General features: G+C 41.2%; 1 protein-coding gene across 1 annotated transcript; it reads right to left on the bottom strand.

Moving 5' to 3' along the window:
- Positions 1–323: 323 nt before the first annotated feature.
- aifm5 (apoptosis inducing factor mitochondria associated 5) lies at positions 324–26,698 on the bottom strand. Its single transcript, XM_055935024.1, has 19 exons — positions 26,586–26,698; positions 25,779–25,869; positions 24,289–24,398; positions 23,935–24,044; positions 23,558–23,602; positions 23,229–23,310; positions 22,996–23,108; positions 20,412–20,498; positions 19,988–20,079; positions 19,670–19,800; positions 19,394–19,509; positions 19,177–19,248; positions 18,996–19,059; positions 18,749–18,825; positions 16,656–16,773; positions 14,693–14,791; positions 14,542–14,617; positions 4,957–5,061; positions 324–3,244 (listed from the first exon to the last, which is right to left on the bottom strand). Exons 1-19 carry the CDS (start codon positions 26,599–26,601, stop codon positions 3,205–3,207), a joined length of 1,644 nt encoding a protein of 547 aa, XP_055790999.1. The 5' UTR covers positions 26,602–26,698; the 3' UTR covers positions 324–3,204.

The following is a 26,698-nucleotide window of genomic DNA, read 5'->3' as shown; positions in this document are numbered from 1 at the left end:
ATACTTTCCGAATGCACTGTATATCATCAATGATGCTATTTTGGCCTATAGCATTTGCAAAAGTCATCAACATATCAATAATTAATTTGATGACAAACTAGAATTAAAGCCAGACTAATCAGTGCCATTGATGGACCTATCCAAGCAGAAGATACATCTCCTTTAAATGTTGATATTTGGTTGCATTGACAACCAAACACAATTCAATATCACTTTTGAAACACAATAAATAGCATATTAACTTGTTGACAAGTTAACAAATGATATGTTGGAGTCATGTCTCCAACTCAACCAAAAATAATAGTTAAAGAATGGGATTAAGCCAGTGGTCAGATGAAACTATCCAAGCACTAGATACATATCCATTAAATGTTTTGAGGTTACTGTAACTATACATTTATTCTTATGTAGTATTAGACAAACTGAAATGGTCCACCCACACAGACAGTGTGGTGAAGAAGGTGCAACAGCGCCTCTTCAACCTCAGGAGGCTGAAGAAATTTGGCTTGTCACCTAAAACCCTCATAAACTTTTACAGATGCAGAATCAAGAGCATCTTGTTGGGCTGTATCACTGCTTGGTTCGGCAACTGCACTGCCTGCAACCGCAGGGCTCTCCAGAGGGTGGTGCGGTCTGCCCAACACATTACCGGGGAAAAACTACCTGCCCTCCAGGACACCTATAGCACCCGATGTCACAGGAAGGCCAAAAAGATCATCAAGGACAACAACCACCCGAGCAAGTGCCTGTCCACCCCGCTACCATCCAGAAGGCTAGGTCAGTACAGGGGCATCAAAGCTGGGACAGAGAGACTGAAAAACAACTTCTATCTCAAGGCCATCAGACTGTTAAACAGCCATCACTAACACAGAGCAGCTGCTGCCTACATACAGACTTGAAATCATTGGCCACTTTAATAAATGGATCACAAGTCACTTTAATAATGCCACTTTAATAATGTTTACATATCTTACATTACTCATCTCATATGTATATACTGCATTTTATACCATCTATTGTATCTTGCCTATGCCGCTCTGTCATCGTTCATCCATATATTTATATAGTCTTAATCCTTCCTTTACTTAGATTTTTATGTATTAGGTAGTTGTTGAGGAATTGTTAGATTACATGTTAGATATTGCTGCACTGTCAGAACTAGAAGCACAAGCATTTCGCTACACTCGCAATACCATCTGCTAACCATGTGTATGTTACCAATAAATTTGATTTGATTTGATTTGAATTGACCGGTTGGCGACCACTGGGGTAGGCTAATAGTTGCAGTCATAGGTGATAATATCTTTCTAGGAGCTGACCCATCAAAAATGTGAATGTTAAAGTAAGATTTGAATGGAGACAACTGATCCGAGAGCCGCGCTAACTTTCTTTCGATCCTATTCGTTTCGACTGTAGGCCTATGCCTCAACAACGCACTTAGCGAACGCTCTCTCTGCGTGGTATTTTGGGAAACGCATGTTACATCCCCCGGGCCGTTGTTGGAACAATGCATCATTAAAACACTCATACGCCTAAATTCCACTGCTATCGGGAAACCAGGCCCGGGTCATGTGGTTCAGATATTAGATGAAGAACAATGATAACACATTCATTCATCTGTTTTGTAAATAAACAACAAATCTGGCATTGTTTTTCCATTGGAATTAGGTTGTGCTTTTAGATGGTTGAAAGCATAGTGATAACACATTGGGAATTTAACAAATATAGGTTGTAAACTCATTGATCAACATCTCAACCAAATATTACCCAATTATCAACGTTGAAACGACCTAGTGTGCCCAGTGGGGTGAGAGGGTGAGATGTAAGAGATAGAAAGAGAGAAGTGAGAGAGAAGCACAGCAGTTCTTTTGAAAGCGTTTTGTTGTAATCTTTTTGTGTTGTGTTTGTCCATGTCTATTATTCTCTCTGCAGCCTGTTTTGTTCAGGTTGCCTAATTCAGCATCCCAGCCTCAAAGACCTCGGCCCTGGCCCTCTGTCCCTCTAATCCCCCAAACAGCGTTCTGATTGGTCCATCCACATGGCCACACCTGCCATTAAGGTCACCTGTGTTTTTCCACTGCCCGTGACCCCGGCAATGGCCTACCTAGCAACCCTTTCCATGGAACCCCAAAGTAAGCGTAAACTCAGACTATACCACCACCACTGGTTGACATGTTGACAGTACTACAACACCAGCTTCCATGACTACCAACCTGTCATGTGACCACCGTATCGACAGTAGAACACTAGCTACCATGACTTCCAACCTGGCATGTCATCATGTTGCTATCGTGTCAACAGTAGAACTTTACCCACTGAGCACACACTGGTTGAATCAACGTTGTTTCAACGTATTTTGTCAACGTATTGTGACGTGGAATCAACGTGGAAAATACATTGGATTTGAAAAAATCATCAACCAGTACTACTTTCATCTCATTTTGACCAGCATTGATTCAACTAGTGTGTGTCCAGTGGGTAGCTACCATGACAACCATATCTACAGTAGAACACACACAGCTACCTTTCTGTCATCTCCTCTTCTCCATTTTCAGAATGTGAAGTAAGAAATGTCTACATCAACAGGTGGGCATTGGCGACATCATGACCATGTAGTTTCCCCAAAACGGAGAACATATAAAACTCATCCTCGTAAATGAAAAATGAAACCCACAAAATCTGTTCGTCTGAGGTATCACTGTTTTTTCTGTCTCCCCCCACCTCTAAACAAACTGGCTAAGAACAGAACAGACAAACTGTTGAGTGTCGTCCTGCTATACGTCTGATGTCATAACAAGTGATGTCGTGGTAAAAAAAAAAGAAGGTGGGTGAACGCTGATCGCCGTTATCAGTGAGTAAAGTAACGCTCCGTGCACTTTCTATGCATTTTTCCGCAAAAGGCGAGTAAACGCTCTCACAAAATGAAAAAAAGTGCATATACGGCGTTTACATGCGATTACCCTCCACTACACTACTGGTTATAACTCAGCAACGTCACGTCGTCCTCTTCTGATAGGTCTCTTCTGTGTCTGTCGAGCCTCCAGCCAGACGACTTGCTCTCCAGAAGAGGGGGAAGAGAGGGGATGAGGAGGGATGCCTGAGGAGGAGGAGGGAGGGAGGGAGAGATGGACAGAGGGGGGACATTCTGTGTTTGTGTGTCGGAGATGAAGTGATGTTGAGACGGATGAGTGGAAGGAGGGATGATCAGGACAGTTCCAGCTTCAGCCACCTCAGGTCATCTGATCTGTGAGGAAGAGAAGGGAAAGAGATACATTGCCTTCAAAAAGTATTCACATCCCTTGACTTCTTCCACATTTTGTGTTACAAGTTGAGATTAAAATGTATTTAATTGTCAATTTTTTCTCAACAATCTATACAAAATACTCTGTAATGTCAAAGTGGATTTAAAAAAACAACATTTGTAAAACATTTATTTAAAAAAACTATCTTAATTAGATACAGTAAGTATTCAACCCCCTGAGTCAATACATGTTAGAATAACCTTTGCCAGCGATTACATCTGTGAGTCTTTCTGGGTAAGTCTCTAAGAGCGATTACAGCTGTGAGTCTTTCGAGGTAAGTCTCTAAGAGCGATTACAGCTGTGAGTCTTTCTGGGTAAGTCTCTAAGAGCGATTACAGCTGTGAGTCTTTCTGGGTAAGTCTCTAAGAGCTTTGGACACCTGGATTGTACAATATTTACACATTTATTATAAAAAATATTCTTCAAGCTCTGTCAAGTTGGTTGTTGATCATTGCTAGACAGCCATTTTCAAGTCTTGCCATAGATTTTCTTTTTTTTCTTTTTTTCTATTTCTTTTAGATTTAAAAAAAAAAAAAGGTTCTAGCTGATTTAAGTCAAAACTGTAACTAGGCCACTCAGGAACATTCCCTTTCATCTTGGTAAGCAACTCCAGTGTATATTTGACCTTGTGTTTTGGGTTAGTGTCCTGCTGAAAGATGTCTCCCAGTGTCTCTTGGAAAGCAGACTGAACCAGGTTTTCCAATAGGATTTTGCCTGAGCTCTTAGTCCTTGTGGATGACAAGCATAACTACAACATGATGCAGCCATTACTAAGCTTGAAAATATGAAGAGTGGTACTCAATGATGGGTTGTGTTTGATTTGCCCCAAACATAATGCTTTGTATTCAGGACATAAAGTTCATTTAATTTTTTGCAGTTTTACTTTACTTTTGTGCCTTTTTGCAAACAGGATGCATGTTTTGGGAGATTTTTATTCTGTACAGGCTTCCTTCTTTTCGCTCTGTCATTTAGGTTAGTATTGTGGAGTAACTCCAATGTTGTTGATCCTTCCTGAGTTTGCTCCTTTCACAGCCATTCCTCTCCGGCAACTGAGTTAGGAAGGACGCCTGTGTCTTTGTAGTGACTGGGTGTATTGATACACCATTCAAAGTGTAATTAATAAGTGTAATGAATAACTTTACCATGCTCAAAGGGATATTCAATGTCTGCTTTAAAAAAAAAACTTTACCCATCTATCAATAGGTGAACTTCTTTACGAGGTATTGGAAAACCTCCTTGGCCTTTGTTTGTTGAATCTGTGTTTGAAATTCACTGCTTGACTGAGGGACCTTACAGATAATTGTATGTGTGGGGTACAGAGATGAGGTAGTCATTCAAAAATCATGTTAAACACTGATATTGCGTACAGAGTCCATGCAATTTATGTGACTTTTTAAACATATTTTTATTTTATTTCTAAAAACATAATTCCACTATTACATTTTGGGGTATGGTGTGTAGGCCAGTGATACAAACTGTCAATTTTATCCATTTTAAATTCAGGCTGTAACACAACAAAATGTGGAAAAAGTCAGGGGTGTGAATACTTTCTGAAGGCACTGTATTACAGTGTGTGTCTGTGTCTGTCTGTCTGCCTGGAGAAAATACAATAATGAGTTTACAGTGAGAGAGAGGGATGTGGGCAGCCACGTACTCAGCCTCTTTCTTAGTGATGGTGTTTCCTGCAGCGAACCTCTCCGCCACAGCAGAAACAGCTGGGTCATAGTTCAGACTGGCTGCTGCTATTACCTCATCATCCCTGCGGGGAGAAAAATAGTGGGGAGAAGAATAGCATTCATACATACATGCACCAGGTTTTCTGGAAAATTTTGGCCAGACAAGTGACCAGGGGAAGATTTTCATTTATCGGACAATAGAGAAATGTACCGGTCATGCACATGCAGTGGGTGCTTAACACATTAGGCCACGCAGCCAGTGCCATCAAGGGATAAATTAGCCACATTTACGTGTCCTTACAGACTATATAATATATTACAAAAACACTATTCCTTGTGTTTTGATGTGTAGCATATGCATTTGGGGCTCCCGAGTGGCGCAGCGGTCTAAGGCACTGCATCTCAGTGCAAGAGGCGTCCCTGGTTCAACTCCAACTCCACATCCAGCTGTCATTGGGAGTCCCATAGGGCAGTGCACAATTGGCCCAGCATTGTCTGGGTTTGGCTGGGGTAGGCCGTCATTGTAAATAAGAATTTGTTCTTAACTGACTTGCCTAGTTAAATAAAGGTAAAGAATATGCATAACTTTATAGCCTATTGTTTTATTGTTTTTTACTTTCCTAAAACAATAATTTATTTTATTTATACTTGTCAGGCTACTGCGTCTGCTAAACAGATATAAGTATACAGAAGGAAGCTAATTCCCAAAATTGTAATCAGAATATTTTTTATAAAAATAAGCATTATATTGTTATATTATTTGAGTAACTCTGGTAGGCCTAACACATTCCTCCTCACCTCAAGTTCAACTGTCGGAGTCAGTTGGCACGCCGGCGTGCACTGCCTTCATGTCATAGGCCTGCAGTATAGTAGGCTAATAGCCGCACCACACCAAAACTTCGCAAAAGTTTCTAAACTTTATTAAGGTAATATCAAAAGTAGGTCAAGCCATTGTTTATAGGAAAAATACGAGAAGGATATTATATTGCGGAAAACACAAACATTTAGTTTGGCCAATGAAAATTGCTCAACCGAACTGGCTTAAACCTTAACAAAAGTTTTCAACAGGTTATTTTGCAGCAATTACCAAGAACTACTTGTGCCTACCGTACCCCAACAATTACAGCAATAGGCTAATGATATTTATTTTACAACATGCCTACTTATAACCTATCTTAAACTAAATACAGAGCACACAATTAAAAAGACAGATCGAACTTAATTTAATTCAGACTGAAACAAAATACGTTTAGCATTTTTAAATAACTGGTTTAGATTAATAAAAAGGCCTACAATAATAACAATAATATACAATAATAATAATAATGATTAAACAAATTATTATAAATACGAAAATAATAATACATTGAAGTTCAAAAATGGCATCCTACCTGAATAGCGAGTTGCACGGTGGCCTGCATTTTCTTGTTCAACAGAGATGAATTTGCCTGCATCTTTACGTGCTCTAATATCATAGGTTAATTTAGACTAATAATTCACCAACTGATGAAGTGGAAACTCAAAACACATTAGCTAGATCAGTAACACTACAGATAATACCCACAGCTAGTAGCCATGTATTAATCTAACAGTACATTTAAGGTAAAAACAAAACCCAACTACTAGGTCACTATCTCTACAGATAATACCCACAGCTATGGCAGACTTGTTTACGTGCTGCTGTGCGTTTTGTTGCCAACAGTACTTTGCTACCTGACAACTTTACGGTTTTTACTTTTTAATTACCGATTATATTCTTAGTTTGTCCCTGACTCAACTTTTTTTCATTCAACTTTTTCACTCCGGACGTTTTATCTGGACATGGTTCGTCAGGACTTCCAACAGCCGAAGCTAAGTAGTAACATTAACATGATGCCTTCTAATTGCAGTTGCTGTACTCATAATATACAGGAGAACGATCGCCTTACGGCGAGGTTAGCTGTGCTGCAAGCCCAGCTTCAGACACAATCGTTAGGCAAGGGTAATTTCAGTGTAGGAAAGGATGAAACAGCGTCTGTGCCACCAGTAAGTACAGATAGTAACGTTAGTATAAATCCCCTCGCACGGTCCCCGCAGCCGGACAACTTTCTCATGGCTTCTGGAGGGAAATGCTGCACAACTGTTGTCGCTCATTCAGCCGACAGTAACTTTCAACCGGTTCTCCCCATTAACCTTTTGCTATTTTCACTTTGTAAAAAATCGTGCCCAAATGAAACTGCCTCGTTGTCACGCCCTGGCCTTAGTATTCTTTGTTTTCTTAATTATTTTAGTTAGGTCAGGGTGTGACATGGGGAATGTATGTGTTTTTGTAGTGTCTAGGGTGGTTGTAAGGTTTAGGGGGTTTATTAGAGTAGTTGGGTTTATGTTTAGTATAGTAGTCTAGCTGTGTCTATGGTTGAGTGTAGGTATCTAGGAAAGTCTATGGTTGCCTGAATTGGGTCTCAATTAGAGACAGCTGGTTATTGTTGTCTCTGATTGGGAGCCATATTTAAGGCAACCATAGGCTTTAGATGTTTGTGGGGAATTGTCTATGTTGATGTTCTAGTTCATGCTTAGCTTCACGTTCGTCAGTTTTGTTATTTTGTTAGTTTGTTAAAGTGGTTTCGTTTTGTGTTTTTCTCTTCTTAATAAAAGAAGATGTTCTTTTCACGCGCTGTGCCTTGGTCCTCACTCTCTACCTTTGACGATCGTGACACTCGTACTCAATTCTTGCTCGTACAATATGCATATTATTATTACTATTGGATAGAAAACACTCTCTAGTTTCTAAAACCGTTTGAATTATATCTGTGAGTAAAACAGAACTCATTTTGCAGCAAACTTCCTGTCAGGAAGTGAAAAATCTGAAATCGAGGCTCTGTTCCAGGGCCTTCCTATTAATTTGCCTGAAATCTATGGATCTACATGCACTGCATACGCCTTCCACTAGATGTCAACAGGCAGTGAGAGGTGGAATGGGGTGTCTAGCTTGATCTGAGGCCGAACAAGAGCTTTTGGAATGACGTGTCTGGAATTTTCATTGTCTTGGAAGGCACGAGAAGGAACCCCAGGTTGCGTTCTGAAAAGCTTTCGGTATAGACGTTAGATATCTCCGGCTCTGATTTTATTTGATATATGTGATAAAAACATCATAAAGTAGTTATTTTAAACCGAGTTATATCAGTTTATTGAACGTTTATTGCGATTTTCGGCATTTTCTTTTCTTTGCGTTATGTGAAGTTGGGCACGTTTGCCCAAAACTAATCATCCAGCGATCATACACTGGTTACCAGGGGGCAGGGCTACCGACGTTAAGGCTAATCTGAAGATGGTGCTGGCTAAAGCTAAAACTGGCGAGTGTAGAGAATATAGAGATATTGTTATCCATGTCAGCACTAACGATGTTAGGATAGAACAGTCAGAGGCCACCAAGCGCAACATAGCTTCAGCGTGTAAATCAGCTAGAAAGATGTGTCGGCATCGAGTAATTGTTTCTGGCACCCTCCCAGTTAGGGGGAGTGATGAGCTCTACAGCAGAGTCTCACAACTCAATCGCTGGTTGAAAACTGTTTTCTGCCCCTCCCAAAAGATAGAATTTGTAGATAATTGGCCCTCTTTCTGGGACTCACCCACAAACAGGACCAAGCCTGGCCTGTTGAGGAGTGACGGACTCCATCCTAGCTGGAGGGGTGCTCTCATCTTATCTACGAACATAGACAGGGCTCTAACTCCCCTAGCTCCACAATGAAATAGGGTGCAGGCCAGGCAGCAGGCTGTTAGCCAGCCTGCCAGTTTAGTGGAGTCTGCCACTAGCACAGTCAGTGTAGTCAGCTCAGCTATCCCCATTGAGACCGTGTCTGTGCCCCGACCTAGGATGGGCAACACTAAACATGGCGGTGTTCGCCTTAGCAATCTCACTAGAATAAAGACCTCCTCCATTCCTGCCATTATTGAAAGAGATTGTGATACCTCACATCTCAAAATAGGGGTACTTAATGTTAGATCCCTCACTTCAAAGGCAGTTATAGTCAATGAACTATTCACTGATCATAATCTTGATGTGATTGGCCTGACTGAAACATGGCTTAAGCCTGATGAATTTACTGTGTTAAATGAGGCCTCACCTCCTGGTTACACTAGTGACCATATCCCCCGTGCATCCCGCAAAGGCGGAGGTGTTGCTAACATCTACGATAGCAAATTTCAATTTACAAAAAAAACCCAGACGTTTTCGTCTTTTGAGCTTCTAGTCATGAAATCTATGCAGCCTACCCAATCACTTTTTACAGCTACTGTTTACAGGCCTCCTGGGCCATACACAGCGTTCCTCACTGAGTTCCCTGAATTCCTATCGGACCTTGTAGTCATAGCAGATAATATTCTAATTTTTGGTGATTTTAATATTCACATGGAAAAGTCCACAGACCCACTCCAAAAGTCTTTCGGAGCCATCATCGACTCAGTGGGTTTTGTCCAACATGTCTCTGGACCTACTCACTGTCACAGTCATACTCTGGACCTAGTTTTGTCCCATGGAATAACTGTTGTGGATCTTAATGTTTTTCCTCATAACCCTGGACTATCAGACCACCATTTTATTACGTTTGCAATCGCAACAAATAATCTGCTCAGACCCCAACCAAGGAGCATCAAAAGTCGTGCTATAAATTCTCAGACAACCCAAAGATTCCTTGATGCCCTCCAGACTCCCTCTGCCTACCCAAGGACGTCAGAGGACAAAAATCAGTTAACCAACTGAGGAACTCAATTTAACCTTGCACAATACCCTAGATGCAGTTGCACCCCTATAAACGAAAAACACTTGTCACAAGAAACGAGCTCCCTGTTATACAGAAAATACCCGAGCTCTGAAGCAAGCTTCCAGAAAATTGGAACGGAAATGGCGCCACACCAAACTGGAAGTCTTCCGACGAGCTTGGAAAGACAGTACCGTGCAGTATTGAAGAGCCCTCACTGCTGCTCGATCATCCTATTTTTCCAACTTAATTGAGGAAAATAAGAACAATCCGAAATGTATTTTTGATACTGTTGCAAAGCAAACTAAAAAGCAGCATTCCCCAAGAGAGGATGGCTTTCACTTCAGCAGTAATAAATTCATGAACTTCTTTGAGGAAAAGATCATGATCATTAGAAAGCAAATTACGGACTCCTCTTTAAATCTGCGCATTCCTCCAAAGCTCAGTTGTCCTGAGTCTGCACAACTCTGCCAGGACCTAGGATCAAGGGAGACACTCAAGTGTTTTAGTACTATATCTCTTGACACAATGATGAAAATAATCATGGACTCTAAACCTTCAAGCTGCGTACTGGACCCGATTCCAACTAAACTACTGAAAGAGCTGCTTCCTGTGCTTGGCCCTCCTATGTTGAACATAATAAACGGCTCTCTATCCAACCGGATGTGTACCAAACTCACTAAAAGTGGCAGTAATAAAGCCTCTCTTGAAAAAGCCAAACCTTGACCCAGAAAATATAAAAACTATCGGCCTATATCGAATCTTCCATTCCTCTCAAAAATGTTAGAAAAGCTGTTGCGCGGCAACTCACTGCCTTCCTGAAGACAATCAATGTATATGAAATGCTTCAGTCTGGTTTTAGACCCCATCATAGCACTGAGACTGCACTTGTGAAGGTGGTAAATGACCTTTTAATGGCGTCAGTCCGAGGCTCTGCATCTGTCCTCGTGCTCCTAGACCTTAGTGCTGCTTTTGATACCATCGATCACCACATTCTTTTGGAGAGATTGGAAACCCAAATTGGTCTACACGGACAAGTTCTGGCCTGGTTTAGATCTTATCTGTCGGAAAGATATCAATTTGTCTCTGTGAATGGTTTGTCCTCTGACAAATCAACTGTACATTTCGGTGTTCCTCAAGGTTCCGTTTTAGAACCACTATTGTTTTCACTATATATTTGACCTCTTGGGGATGTCATTCGAAAACATAATGTTAACTTTCACAGCTATGCGGATGACACACAGCTGTACATTTCAATGAAACATGGTGAAGCCCCAAAAATTGCCCTCGCTAGAAGCCTGTGTTTCAGACATAAGGAAGTGGATGGCTGAAAACTTTCTACTTTTAAACTCGGACAAAACAGAGATGCTTGTTCTAGGTCCCAAGAAACAAAGAGATCTTTAATTAATCTTGATGGTTGTACAGTCGTCTCAAATAAAACTGTGAAGGACCTCGGTGTTACTCTGGACCCTGATCTCTCTTTTGACGAACATATCAAGACTGTTTCAAGGACAGCTTTTTTCCATCTACGTATCATTGCAAAAATCTGAAACTTTCTGTCCAAAAGTTATGCAGAAAAATTAATCCATGCTTTTGTTACTTCTAGGTTAGCCTGTTAAGGCTAGGGGGTGCTGTTGTCACTATTTATGGAAATCGTGCAATTTTTGAAACGGCTTCCTACAAAATTCTTGATCGTACAATATGCATATTATTATTATTATTGGATGGAAAACAGTCTATAGTTTCTATAGCCGTTGAAATTTTGTCTCTGAGTGGAACAGAACTCATTCTACAGCAATTTCCCTGACATGGAGTCAGATTTCACACATTTTGGCCCCTGTTCTGGAGTCAGTTTTAAGGCCACTGTTATTGCTATGAGTATACGGACACTGCTTACGTCTTCCCCTGGATGCCTTTACGTGATGACGCTTTGAATGGTATCGATTGCCCAATCACAGCCCCTATAAAACAAAAACACGTGTAGGTAGGACCTCTTTTCTAGGTGCGTCAGGCGCGCGGAGGACACCGACCTACTGTTTTTCCAAGCATTAGTGTAGCCAGTTATATTTCTCTGGTCATGTTTCTACTCGTTATAGGAGTTAAAAACATCATAAGGTAGTTAATTTAAACCGTTTTATAGCAATTTATATCCGTTTAGTGCGATTTTGGGACATTTATTTCTGAGACACTGTGAATCTCTGGGCACCGTTCCAGTTCGCAATGTTCGCAATGCCGAACGCAATGTGCATTTCTACATGGCAAGAGGACAGCTTTCGACCAAAAGACGATTAGACCCAAGAAAGGATTCTTTGACCAAGATTCTGATGGAAGAACAGCTCAAAGTAGGAACAATTTATTATGATAAATCGTGTTTCTGTCGAAAAATGTTAATGGCTTAGGACGCCATCTTGTTTGACGTAGCTTCGCTTGGCGCAAACTGTATTGAAAAGTAAGGATAATTTAAAAAATGTAATTCTGCGATTGTATTAAGAATTAAATTGTCTATCAATCGCTGTCCACCCTGTATTTTTTAGTCAAGTTTATGAGTATTTATGTATAAGACTAGATCACTGTCTAATATGGTGCAGGACATTTTCTGACCAGCTGAGCTACTTTTGTCATTGTCTAACCATGATTTTGGTGGCTAAATATGCACATTTTCGAACAAACTGTATATGGATTGTGTAATATGATGTTACAGGAGTGTCATCGGAAGAATTCTGAGAAGGTTAGTAAAAAAATTTATATATTTTGGCGATGTTTACGTTATCGCTCACTTTGGCTAGAATCAATGCTCTGGTAACGTTTGCATATGTGGTATGCTAATATAACGATTTATTGTGTTTTCGCTGTAAGACACTTAGAAAATCTGAAATATTGTCTGTATTCACAGGATCTGTGTCTTTCGATTAGTGTATGCTGTGTATTTTTACGAAATGTTTGATGATTAGTAGTTAGGTAAACACGTTGCTCATTGTAATTATTCTAGTCCATTTGTGACGGTGGGTGCAATTGTAAACTATGACATCTACCTGAAATATGCACATTTTTCTAACAAAACCTATCCTATACCATAAATATGTTATCAGACTGTCATCTGAGGAGGTTTTTTCTTGGTTAGTGGCTATCAATATCTTAGTTTAGCCGAATTGGTGATAGCTACTGGTGTTGGTGGACAAAGAAAAGATGGTGGATTATGCTAATGTGTTTAGCTAATAGATTTACATCTTTACATATTGTGTCTTCCCTGTAAAACATTTTAAAAATCGGACATGTTGGCTGGATTCACAAGATCTGTGTCTTTCATTAGCTGTATTGGACTTTAATGTGTGAAAGTTAAATATTTTAAAAATGTATATTTTTTTAATTTCGCGGCTCTGCCTTTTCAGTGGGGGTGGGGGGGGTGCCGCTAGCGGCACCCCAGTCCTAGACAGGTTAAACTACTGCAATGCTCTACTTTCCGGCTACCCGGATAAAGCACTAAATAAACTTCAGTTAGTGCTAAATACGACTGCTGGAATCCTGACTAGAACCCCAAAATTTGATCATATTACTCCAGTGCTAGCCTCCCTACACTGGCTTCCTGTTAAGGCAAGGTGTAACGAACGTCGTCGGGAGAAGGAGAAGAGGACCATGGTGCAGCGTGGTAAGTGTTCATATTTTAATCAATCAACTGAACACTGAACAAAACAACAAAAACGACAAACGAACAGTTCTGTAAGGTGACGACACACACTAAACAGAAAATATCTACCTACAAACACAGGTGGGAACAGGCTACCTAAGTATGGTTCTCAATCAGAGACAACAATAGACAGCTGCCTCTGATTGGGAACCATACCAGGCCAAACACATAGAAATACAAAACAAGGACAACATGGAACACCAGACATAGAATGCCAGAACATTTTATGTACTAACAAAACCTAACTACTAGGTCACTATCTCTACAGATAATACCCACAGCTAGTAGCCATGTATTAATCTAACAGGGCATTTAATGGCCCCAAAAAGATGTAGCATTCCGCTTAATGAGGCCTATCAACATTTCACACACTCCGTATCTCAAAGCCATATCAAATGTCTTGTTTGTAAAGTAGCTGCAATTGAGCTCAAAATGTAGAGTTGAGAAATAAACAGCACACCTACAAAAAGCTGAGAACACCCTATCTCCATCTGTGACAACAGGATAGCCGTGTTTTCCCCGCAATTGGATTTGAACAAAATGATACAACCAGAACATTTTTCTTCACCCTGGGAAAGAGAGTGGCTCGCTCAACACAGCAGCAGGCCCCAGTGAAACAGGTACAGGGGCAGGCAGGCAGACACTTTCATTACAGGAATAATGAGGATAATGTACTTTACTGTTAGACCAAATCATGGTTTTAGCCTACTAAAAAATAGGACGTTTTGAGTGATTTGAAGGAATGTGCAGCTCGCACCGATGCGACCAATATGTTTTGTTTACTTGCACAGCCAAGTGAAAAGGTCGCAAAATGTGACTAAATGGTTGCAGTCTGGAGCTCTGCCTTGTAGGCTTTTCACTATAGGCATGCTCTCTAACTGTTGTTCGACTTCAATGAAAACAGCCTCCGTCTTTGCAAACAACAGTAGCATAGGCCAAAGGCCACCAATTACAGGCTAATGGAAACCCCGCCATGCATTCATGCACACACAAACACACACACACATCTTCTGTTAAAGTATACACGCACACATACAAACACACACACACACAGGCACAGACACATACACGCATACAGGCATCACATTCTCACATTCTCACACACACGTCCATTTGAACAATGCCGTTTTTTGTTGACTCACTTGATATAAAAGGCCAGGAACTTTTGTTCCTCCACTTTCCCTTTTACCACGATGTCAGTGTATCCTTCCCCATAGCCTGCAAAGGACACATATACACCAAGGATTAGTGCGCGTTCAGGTGTGTTAAGGTGTGTGTAGTGGATAGGCTTACCTGTGTATCTGATGGTCTTCCCCAGTAGGACGGTCCAGTAGTAAGGGACAGAGTTGAGTTCAGTGGGTATATTCAGCATGTTCAGGGCTGCTACTCTCCCTACAGCAACACCACACACACAGCAACAACATAAAAATCAATAGCGACTATATACAGTACCAGTCAAAAGTTTGGACACACCGACTCATTCAATTTTATTTTTTTAATTTTTTACTATTTTCTACATTGTATAATAATAGTGAAGAAATGAAAACTATGAAATAACACATATGGAAAAAAGTGCTAAACAAATCAAAATATATATTTTAGATTCCCTTTGTCTTGATGACAGCTTTGCACAATCTTGGTATTCTCTCAAACAGCTTCACCCGGAATGCTTTTCCAAAAGTCTTGAAGGAGTTCCCACATATACTGAGCACTTGTTTGCCGCTTTTCATTCACTCCGCGGTCCAACTCGTCCGAAACCATCTCAGTTGGGTTGAGGTTGGGTGATTATAGAGGCCTGATCATCTGAAAAAGCTCTTCTTGGTAAAATAGCCCTTACACAGCCTGAAGGTGTGTTTGGTCATTGACCCGATTGAAAAACAAATGATAGTCCCACTAAATGCAAACCAGATGGGATGGTGCATCCAGGCAGAATGCTGTGGTAGCCATGCTGGTTAAGTGTGCCTTGAATTCAAAATAAATCACTGATAGTGTCACCAGCAAAGCACCGCCGCACCATCACACCTCCTCCTCCATGCTTCACGGTGGGAACCACACATGTGGAGATCACAAAAACACGACGGTTGGAACCAAACATTTCAAATTTGGACTCATCAGACCAAAGGACAGATTTCCACCGGTCTAATGTCTATTTCTCGTGTTTCTTGGCCAAAGCAAGTCTCTTCTTCTTATTGGTGTCCTTTAGTAGTGGTTTCTTTGCAGCAATTTGACCATGAAGGCCTGATTCACGCAGTCTCCTCAGAACAGTCGATGTGGATATGTGTCTGTTACTTGAACTCTGAAGCATTTATTTGGGATGCAATCTGCAGGTAACTCTAATGAATGTATCCTCTGCAGCAGAGGTAACTCTGGGTCTTCCTTTCCTGTAGCGGTCCTCATGAGAGCCAGTTTCATCATAGCCCTTGATGGTTTTAGCGACTGCATTTGAAGAAACTTTCAAAGTTCTTGAAATTTCCAGACTGACTGACTTAAAGTAATAAAGGACTGTCATTTGTCTTTGCTTATTTGAGCTGTTCTTGCCACAATATGGACTTGGTCTTTATCAAATTGGGCTATCTTTTGTAAACCAACCTTACCTTGTCACAACACAACTGATTGGTTCAAACGCACAAATTTACTTTTAAAGAGGCACACCTGCTCATTGAAATGCATTCCAGATGACTACCTCATGAAGCTGGTTGAGAGAATACCAAGATTGTGCAAAGCTGTGATCAAGGCAACGGGTGGCTACTTTGAAGAATCTCAAATATAACATTTGTTTAAATATGGAATCATGTGGTAAATTTGTTACTACATGATTCCATATGTGTTATTTCATAGTTTTGATGTCTTCACTATTATTCTACAATGTAGAAAATAGTAAAAATAAAGAAAAACTCTTGAATGAGTAAGTGTCCAAATTTTTGACTGGTACTTTAAGTAAAAGCCCAGTAAAACCCACATTAGTCAAACCCTAGAGACTTTTGCTCAAACAAGGTTTGCTTTTTAGATATTTTTGATCTGAAAGATTATTGAGGCCATATTTTCTTTAACAGCAAAGGTCCAGGCTGAATCACATCCGGCCGTGATTGGGAGTCCCATATGGCACAATTGGCCCAGTGTCGTCTGGGTTTGGCCGGGGTAGGCCGTCATTGTAAATAAGAATTTGTTCCTAACTGACTTGCCTAGTTAAATAAAGAAATAAAAAAATCAAGGTAAAAGCCTGATGCATGTGTTTAAATTGGCCTGGGTGAGTTACCTTGTGCCTGTGCCATCTGCCAGTGTCCTATATTGACTCTCTGGTCTTTAGCCATTGTCAGGGGGAAGGTAGCCAGGTCTCCTCCACAGAACACTTCGAGAACATTGGTCCTCATGCACTGCAGGAGAGGAGAGGAACCACACACACTTAGTATAGTAACAAGTTGTGTAGTGGAGGGTAGGTGCATGTAAACACCGCTTTTTTATTTTGAGCAGGCAGTTACCCACCTTTTGAAGAACAATGCATTGAAAGTATAGGGAGCGTTACTTTACTAACCACAAATGGCCGTGTTGGGGAGTAGTGAACTACTTATAGTTCAACTAGTAATTGAATTACATTTTGTAGTAGCTTGGTGGTAGCTGAACTAAATTCAAATCTCAGTAATGAATAACTTTGACATATGGGTGAAATGTATATATTTTTTCAGCATCAGACCTGCCTTAATCTCATTTGAAACAGTTTGTGTGCTTTATTCTCACTTTTTATGTTTCATAGGCGAAAGTGCACATTCTGTTAACATCTGATTCCAAAGTGATCTGTTCTTGCAATTTGTAGTCCATGACATTAGATTCAGATGGGATCATTTTTCACCAAGTAGTTTGGATGTAGTGAACTACATTTTCTAACTAACCTTAGTTAAGTCAACTATATTCTTCTTGAAGGTAGCTTTAGTGTGAAGTAATTGGTAGTTTAGTAAACTATATTTTCAGAGTAGCTTCCCCAACACTGGTGAATGGTGATCAGCGTTTTTTTCTCCACTACATCCCTGATAGTTACACTCTATAAATAAACTCTGGGGAAGAATCTCAACAGCATACTCCTCACGATCTCTCTCCACACCACCTCAAAACCCACTGGATGAGAAAGCCAGCGGTCCCCCCCAATTGGTTTTGAGAAGGAGGCAAGGAAAGAGGACGCGAGGAGTATGCAATTGAGATTCTCCCTATAAACACTGTCATACAGCCTACATAGAGCTAGCCCAAAGGTCGGCAGATGGTGATGTTGAGTCGTTTCATCTTACTTTCGAAGGGAATGTGTGCAGCCAGCTATACACTCGTATTCCTGTGGACCGGTTTCTATATTCAGGCTGCAAAGGTTTCCTCCTTAACTCGATTTAATAAATTTTTAAAAAACTGGGAAAATATGCATACTTTCTTTATGAAGCACCATGGCTAATGCAAGTCACGGACTATCAGACCAGAGGTGAAAAACAATAGACTGCTGCAACCTGATTGGCTGAACACGCTATGCAACATTTGGGACTAGCATTAGCCACTCTAGAATGGTGGTGGGAAATGGTGTCTCAAAGAAAGTATGCATATTTTCCCCCGCCATGAAATGTAGTTAAGACGGAAACAGACGCCTTTGCAGCCTGAATGGAGAATGTTTTTGTTGTACGAACCGGTCCACAGGAGCTACGAGTGTATAGCCGGCTGCATACCTTCCCTCACTACTGCTATTAGCCAGGCCTTTGGGTTAACATAGAGCCTACATACCGTCAATGTCACGATCGTCTATGGGTGAGAGAGAGGACCAAGGCGCAGCGTGTGCAAAATAAATTCTCTTTTATTTAGAGAAGGGAAAAACACAAAACGAACACTGAATACAAACAAAACAACCGTGAAGCTAAATGACGTAAGTGCATAGACAAGCAACAAACGTTCAACATAGACAATTACCCACAAAACCCCAATACCTATGACTGCCTTAAATATGGCTCTCAATCAGAGACAATGAACCACAGCTGCCTCTAATTGAGAAGCAATCTAGGCAGCCATAGACATACAAACACCTAGACAAGACCCTGACCCCTTTACCATACAAAACCCCTAGACAATACAAAAACACATACACATTCCCCATGTCACACCCTGACCTAACTAAAAAAAAATAAAGAAAACAAAGAATACTAAGGCCAGGGCGTGACAGTCAAAAGAGTAAAGCTTTATTTACTCCTAACCTCTCACAAATAAAGCTACAACAAATGCCACAAATTAGATGCCAACATTCTTACTATTAACAAACAAAGCAACCCTTGGTTTGATTCAGCAGGACAACAACATGCTTTATTCAGCCATCCAATTGGAGCTCACCTTGTCCACTATGACTGAGCTCTTAGAGTCCATCGCTATGGGAGTACCCTGCAGGAACTCTGAGTTCGGGATCACGCCTGGAGGGAGGGAGATACAGGAAAGAGAAAGGAGATAGAGAGAGGAAAGAGAGAAAGTCTTTAGAAATGTCTTTATATTTCAGATTTGCCATACCGTAGTATGAGCCGTAGTATGAGGTTGTGTAGTACACTGAATTTAAAGTGTAATAATTGTCCTGTGTTGTACATACCGATGCCAACAATTAAAACATCAGCAGGAATGACTGTCCCACTCTTCAGCACAACATCTTTTACCTGCACAGAGACAAACACATGCTATTCTCATTGAATAGCCCAACACAGCTACACAACTATAATGGGATTCTCTTCATGTTGCCAGGACACTGACACAGGGAGGTCTCTCTACTGTACCTTTCCGTTCTCTCCGCGGACCTCTGACACATTGTCATTCATATAAAACGCCACCTCCTTCTCTGCAAGCATCTGTCAACACAAGGAGGGGATGAGAGGCGAGAGGGGCGAGGAGGCAGAAAGGAAGATGACTTCTAAGCAGTTTGAAATGCAGCTTAGTTATACATTGGAAGCTTAAATAAAACGAGGGTTCGGAGCGCCCTCTCCTGTCTCTCACCATCATGGTGACCTTGCCAATCTCAGGGCCCAAGGTCTTCTGGTAGGGTAGCTCACTGCTGCCAATCACTGTGATGCTGGAGGCCTTGTCTGTCATATAGGATGCCACCTCCATGCCTAAACACAACACACAGCCAGGGAAATACACAGAGCAGGGCAATTCATAGTGTAGTGCACAACTTTTGGCCAGAGTCACACAAAGACAGAGAGCTCTGGACAAAAGTAGTGCATTGTTGGGGCATAAAGTGTCAATTTGAGACAGAATGAGACGGTGTACCAACGAAGGATGTCCCCACGATGACGATATGACAGCCCAGACAGGCAACATGTATCTGCCTTGCATCCTCCGGTGTCTCCAGCATCTTTACATTCTCCAGGTCTTTACCTGGACATTCCAGACCCTTCGCTCTACACAACATAATTAGAATGAATCAGAACACAGAAATAGAATAAGTAGAATGGACATTCCTATTCCCATTCTCTAACTGCTGTGTTCTGAGGTGGGTGGAATGGTGATCACATTGGGGTTACTGTTCTCTGCATGCATGCGTGTTAGTGTGTGTGTGTATGTGTGTTTGTGTGAGTATGTACACACCTGCAGCCTGTGGATATGAGGAGCTGGTCGTAGCTCTGGACTGAACCGTCATCAAATGTTACTGTCTTCTTCTCTGTGTCCAATGACATGGCCTGTCATGACAATAACACAAAGCTTGAGAAGGCGTCTGAGAGCTTGCAAACAACCAAGCAATGGCCATAAATATAGTGCACTCATTTGCTTTAAATACAGGCAGATATACTACAGGTGAATGAGCACAAAAGAGAAAACATAGTGAGAGAGAGAGCCATGTTATCTAAATTAACCCTTTGAGGTCATCTGTTCGAACAGTAGAATTCCAATAGAACCTTGAGAATCATTTGTTCAAGAAACTCATCCATCCTAAATTAACGCAACAGAAAGTAAAGGCCAGGAGAATGAGGACTATGTAACAGTTGGATAAATAAAGCTGTATTGTATCCACCTCTTTGCGGAGCCACACCTCGATGTCGTATTTATGGAAGAACTCCATCCTCCTCAGCAAAATGCTGTCATTCTCCACATTCATTACCTGGGGAGGGGGGGGGGGGGGTACAATGATGTGTTATTCATAACATACTCAAACCCAACTAGGTGACGGTTAGAAAGAATAAAAACATATTTTAGGACTACTTTTGACTTTTTTTAAACTCCAGAATGAGTTACCCATCTATTCTATTTTTTATAGATCTATAGGGCTTGACCTCCCCTCTGACCCCATGACCTTTGCCCCTACCAGAATAGAAACATGCCGATTTTCTATTTCCTCAGCTAATGAATAAGGTAAGGATTTGGGAGGGTAAGCTCTAGGGTTGTAGAGTTCTGGTTACGCTCCCAAAAATCTCAGGTTATTCAGAAATCCTGGTCGGTTGATGCCCAGAAGGTTTTTATTTAACTAGGCAAGTCAGTTAACCTTTTATTGCTACCCATCCCGGATCCAGGAGCATCCTCATCAAAAAAGCTGACTAGCATAGCCTAGCCTAACGCGACAGGGATATCATATAATATAATTTTCATGAAATCACAAGTCCAATACAGCAAATGGAAGATAAACAACTTGTAAATCCAGCCATCATTTCCAATTTTTAAAATGTTTTACAGCGAAAACACAATATGTATTTCTATTAGCTAACCACAATAGCAAAAGACTCAACCGCATATTTTCACCATTTTTCTACCGCATAGGTAGCTATCACAAAAGCGACCAAATAGAGATATAATTAGTCACTAACCCAGAAACAACTTCATCAGATGACAGTCTTATAACATGTTATACAATAAATTTATGTTTTGTTTGAAAATGTGCATATTTGAGGTATAAATCATAGTTTTACATTGCAGCTACCATCAAAAATAGCAGCCAGAATAATTACAGAGAGCAATGTGAAATACCTAAATACTCATCATAAAACATTTATGAAAAATACATGGGTGTACAGCAAATGAAAGATAAACATCTTGTGAATCCAGCCAATATTTCCAATTTTTTAAGTGTTTTACAGCGAAAACACAATATAGCATTATATTAGCTTACCACAATAGCCAAACACACAAATGCATTTATTAGCAGCAAAAGGTAGCGATCGCAAAAACCAGCAAAAGATATAAAATTAATCACTAACCTTGACCAACTTCATCAGATGACAGTCTTATAACATCAGGTTATACAATACACTTATGTTTTGTTCGAAAATGTGCATATTTAGAGCTGCAAACCGTGGTTATACATTGTGAATATGTAGCATTGATTCACCAAATTGTCCGGAGCTATTTTGGACACTCACCTAATCTGACCAAAGAACTCATCATAAACTTTACTAAAAAATACATGTTGGACAGCAAATGAAAGATACACTAGTTCTTAATGCAACTGCCGTGTTAGATTTTTAAAAATAACTTTACCATAACAAACAGCTTACGTTATAGCGAGACAGCGCCTGCCAAAACGCAAATAATAGGACTCAACATTTTCCACAGAAATATGAAATAACATCATAAATTGTTCTTACTTTTTCTGAGCTTCCATCAGAATCTTGTACAAGGAGTCTTTTGTCCAGAATAAATCGTTGGTTGGTTTTAGAATGTCCTTCTCTCCTGTCGAATTCGCTCCACAAGGCTAGCCAATGTTGATGACGTTCCCAATTTCTCTCGACGCAGAGAATGGAAAACTCCAAAAGTCCCATTAAACGTTGAATAAACTGATGAAACTCGGTTGAAAAAAACTACTTTATGATGTTTTTCTAATATGTATCAAATAAAAACAAAGCCGGAGATATTAGCCGTGTATACCGAACGCTTATCATAAGACAATAGGGAGGTGCTTCCCGCGCCTAGGTAGAGAAAGGAAATTCTGGACACGTCATTCCAAGAGCTCTTGTTCGACCTCAGATCAAGCTAGACACCCCATTCCACCTTCCACTGCCTGTTGACATCTAGTGGAAGGCATATGCAGTGCATGGATATCCATAAATATAAGGCAATTCAATAGGCAGGCCCTGGAACAGAGCATCGTTTTCAGATTTTTCACTTCCTGTCTGGAAGTTTTCTGCAAAATGAGTTCTGTTTTACTCACAGATATAATTCAAACAGTTTTAGAAACTTGAGAGTGTTTTCTATCAAATAGTAATAATAATATGCATATTGTACGATCTAGAATAGAGTACGAGGCAGTTTAATTTGGGCACGATTTTTTCCAAAGTGGAAACAGCGCCCCCATATTGACAAGAAGTTTTAAGAACAAATTCTTATTTACAATGACTGCCTACCCCGGCCAAACCTGGGCCAATTGTGCACCGCTCTATGGGACTCCCAATCACGGCCAGATGTGAGGAAGCCTGGATTCAAACCAGAGACTACAGTGACGCCTCTTGCACAGAGATGCAGTGCCTTAGACCGCTGTGCTACTCGGGAGCCCAGAATAAGAAGGGAATGAGCAGGAAATCTGGAATCCTACAAACAGGATTTCTGGAAAAACCTGGGAATTTTGTAGAAGATACAGAATTTGGAAATACAGAATTTGGGTAATTTACCTTGCTGAGTCGTGTTTTGTCATAGGGCAGAAGGTTGTCCCTGGTTACCATGATGATTCTGCCTCCAAAGTTCTCCTGTCTCAGAGTTTCCGCACACACCAACGACGCAGACCCTGCGCTTACAGAGAGAGAGCACACCATCACGCACACTCACGCACTCAACCACATACACACACACACACAAAGCACTTGTGCACACACACGCACACTGAGCCCCAGTATCCCGTCCTCACCTCCCCCGAGCAGTAGGATGGTGTGGATGACACCTTCTACTCTGGAGCCCATACACTTTATTCGTTTGGTCTGTCTCGCTGCCTACACACAAACACCACATAACATAGAGTGACATGAAGGGTCATAAATAATTCATAACTGCTTTACGATCCATCTATAACTAACTCAAATCGTTTTTCGGCTCTTACTGTTTCTGTATGACATGGTTAAGGCAACAGTGACAGTAAATCGAAACCGAAATGAGAGCTTCAGCTTGACAGCAAATGCAGCATGTTGTAATATTCTGGCATTTAATAAAATCAATGCGATTTTTAAAAGTGATGCTTACCTTTTTGTTTACGGACACATACACTTTGTTGTTTTCGACTTTCACCTGAAAAATATATCAAACAAAGTCAATCAAAGCCTGTCTTCTTGCCTGCCTGTCCGTCTTCCTGCCTGTCTTTCTGTCTGTTAGACCCACCTTGTGGCAGGAAGTCCATGCCAGGGTATTCCTCCATGTTTCTCTTTCTATATTTCTCCCTTCCCCTCTCCTACCTCCCCCTCCCTGCCACCCTCTCCCTCCCTACCGTGGGACAGGGTAGAAAGTCCATGCCAGGGTATTCCTCCATGTTTCTCTTTCTATATTTCTCCCTTGAACTCTCCTACCTCCCCCTCCCTGCCACCCTCTCCCTCCCTACCGTGTGACAGGGTAGACAGTCCTACCGTGTGACAGGGTAGACAGTCCATGCCAGGGAATTCTTCCAGGTCTCCGGTCTGGATGTTGAAGCAGGCCCCGTGCCACGGGCATCGCACCCTGTGCCCTGATAGAACCCCTACACACACACACACACACACACACACACACACACACACACACACACACACACACACACACACACACACACACACACACACACACACACACACACACACACACACACACACACACACACACACACACACACACACACACACAAAACACTATTATAACAGCCAATACATTATGTACAGTACATGACTTGGAGAACATGCACTCACAGTGACACACACACACACACACTGACTGTACTTCCTCACCTTTGCTCAAGGGAGCGCCGTAGTGTGTACACTGGTTGCCGATGGCGCTGTATATGCCTTCACTCCGTACCAACAGAACATTGTGACGTCCCACCTCCACCTCCATCATCCTACACACACACACACACAAACGAATGTGTGTACGCTTTCTGACCCATGTTTTCTCTATCTCCATCCTCTCTTCCCTCTTTCTTACTGAATAGGGTGTGATGAAACTGGGATCCTTACATTTAAGAAAATACCCAAACATTTGAATCACAAAACACATTATTTTCTGGGTTATAGCCTAACTAGGCGATAGGCTATAAAGGCCTGGGGAAAGTTGTGTAAAGGTAGATTCATCGATAGGATGTAGATGGTAAACAGCATAGTAGGTCAATTTCTGCAACAACTTAGAGCACTTAAGCGCGAGGCTCAACTTCTCCACTATCTTGGTGCCTGGCTACCACGCTGTGAACAGAACCTGTGAACAGTGACGTTTGTTTTGGGTCATTTTAGCAGACGCTCTTTTTCCAGAGCGACTTACAGGAGCAATTACGCTTAAGTGCCTTGCTCAAGGGCACATCGACAACTTTCACCTAATCATCGCAGGGATTCGAACCAGCAACCTTTCAGTGACTGACCCAATTTCTTATCTGCTTGGCTATCACCCAGTTTTGCACCTAGATCCTCTTAGTATCCTAGCCTATTCATTGATGATAGGCCCGGCTTTACTGAAGTTAAGAGACATTGCAAGCTTAGAAATTTTGGGGTACAGCATTCCATTGTGAGATACAGCTTTTGATTGCCGATTAATAGGCCTAGTTCACAGTTCTGACTCTGTCTCCCTGGTGGCCCACCTGCCTATACTGTGCCCCTCCCCTCTCTCTCTGTCTCTCCATGCGTGTGTTTGTGATCTCGGAAGTATGGCAACTAATCAGTCCCATCTGTTCCAAAAATACTGAATCTTAGGAGTCGATTCTTAGCGGAATAAGAATCTTGACACTCATAAATGGGAGTCGACAGCCGGAGGACACGTGCAAGGAGTCGAGGAATCAATTATTTTTCAGTCGACTCTCCACCACTACGTCATCATCGTTAACAGTTGGAAAAAGTCTTGTGTGGGTATGGCAATAATTTGAGAAGTTAAATAAGGAAGGAAATGCAAACTTTGCAAGGTGGAATTAAAGTACAGTAATGGTAGTACAGGTGCAATAACCATCTGAAAGGGACGCATCGAGAGACACAAAACGTTGCTGGCAACAGCGCAGCTCCATTGTGAATTTATGAGGAAATGTATTCATTTTTTCTTATTGTTTTAACGGAAAACTGATTTAAAAAATGACGGGTTAAGCGTTATTTAAAAAAATATGCCACATCCCTATTACTGACCATCCTGTAGTTCTGATTCCAGACACACCACCTCTGTTTTTAATATATATATATTTTTAATATATATATATATATCTCCATCCCTCTCTTCCTCCACCCCTCTCCCCTCTCTTTCTTACTGTCCGTCCTTTAGTTCTGACTCCAGACACACCACCTCTGTCAGCTCTTCAGAAGCTTCACCTGGGTCGACATCCAGCAACTCGCTAAAATCTGTGATTACACAAACACAAACACACACACACACGCACACACACACACACACACACACACACACACACACACACAAACACACACACACACACACAAACACACACACACACACACACACACACACACACACACACACACACACACACACACACACACACACACACACACACACACACACACACACACACACACACACACACACACACACACACACACAGGAGTGTTAGAAGTTGTTGACCCATTCTCTGTGTGTGAAGGGTGACTCACATAAGAGGACAAAAGACATCTGGGCTTATTGTCAACTCTGTCCTCTCCATAAACTGCTCATGAAAGTAAGACGACCAAATATTAAAGAAGAAAATGTATCAGGTGTGCTTTTACAAATATCTTATTTTCTATAAAAAAAGTGGTTAACTTATTTAAAAATGTACCCAAGGATGTTATAGGTGTATGAGTTAGTATGTCGTTCTCTCAAAGTTTCTAAAACACATGAACATGGTGTATAACATAGCGAGATTACAATTTACAGTAGAGCAGAATGGAAAATACACCTGCCTGCAACATCACAGGAGAATTATGCAACGCATGAGGGAGAGCCTTTACAATCTGCTGGATGATTTGACAGGTGAGTCGTGAGCGGACTTTTACGCACCAGTCTAGCCTACTCATTCAACCATTACTAAATCATTTTTTTTCACACAGAAAACGGTACTCACGTGGCCTTCCAGACATCCCGCTGATTCTACAGTAATTACAGACGTTCCTCAAAAGTCCTCAACGAACATGTGATAAGAATTCAAGTATGTTTTATGAAAGTGTCCGGAGGCAG

This window comes from Salvelinus fontinalis, chromosome 9, assembly GCF_029448725.1.
Source record: "Salvelinus fontinalis isolate EN_2023a chromosome 9, ASM2944872v1, whole genome shotgun sequence".
Lineage (NCBI taxonomy): Eukaryota > Metazoa > Chordata > Actinopteri > Salmoniformes > Salmonidae > Salvelinus > Salvelinus fontinalis.
This window is presented reverse-complemented; position numbering and strand designations above follow the sequence as displayed.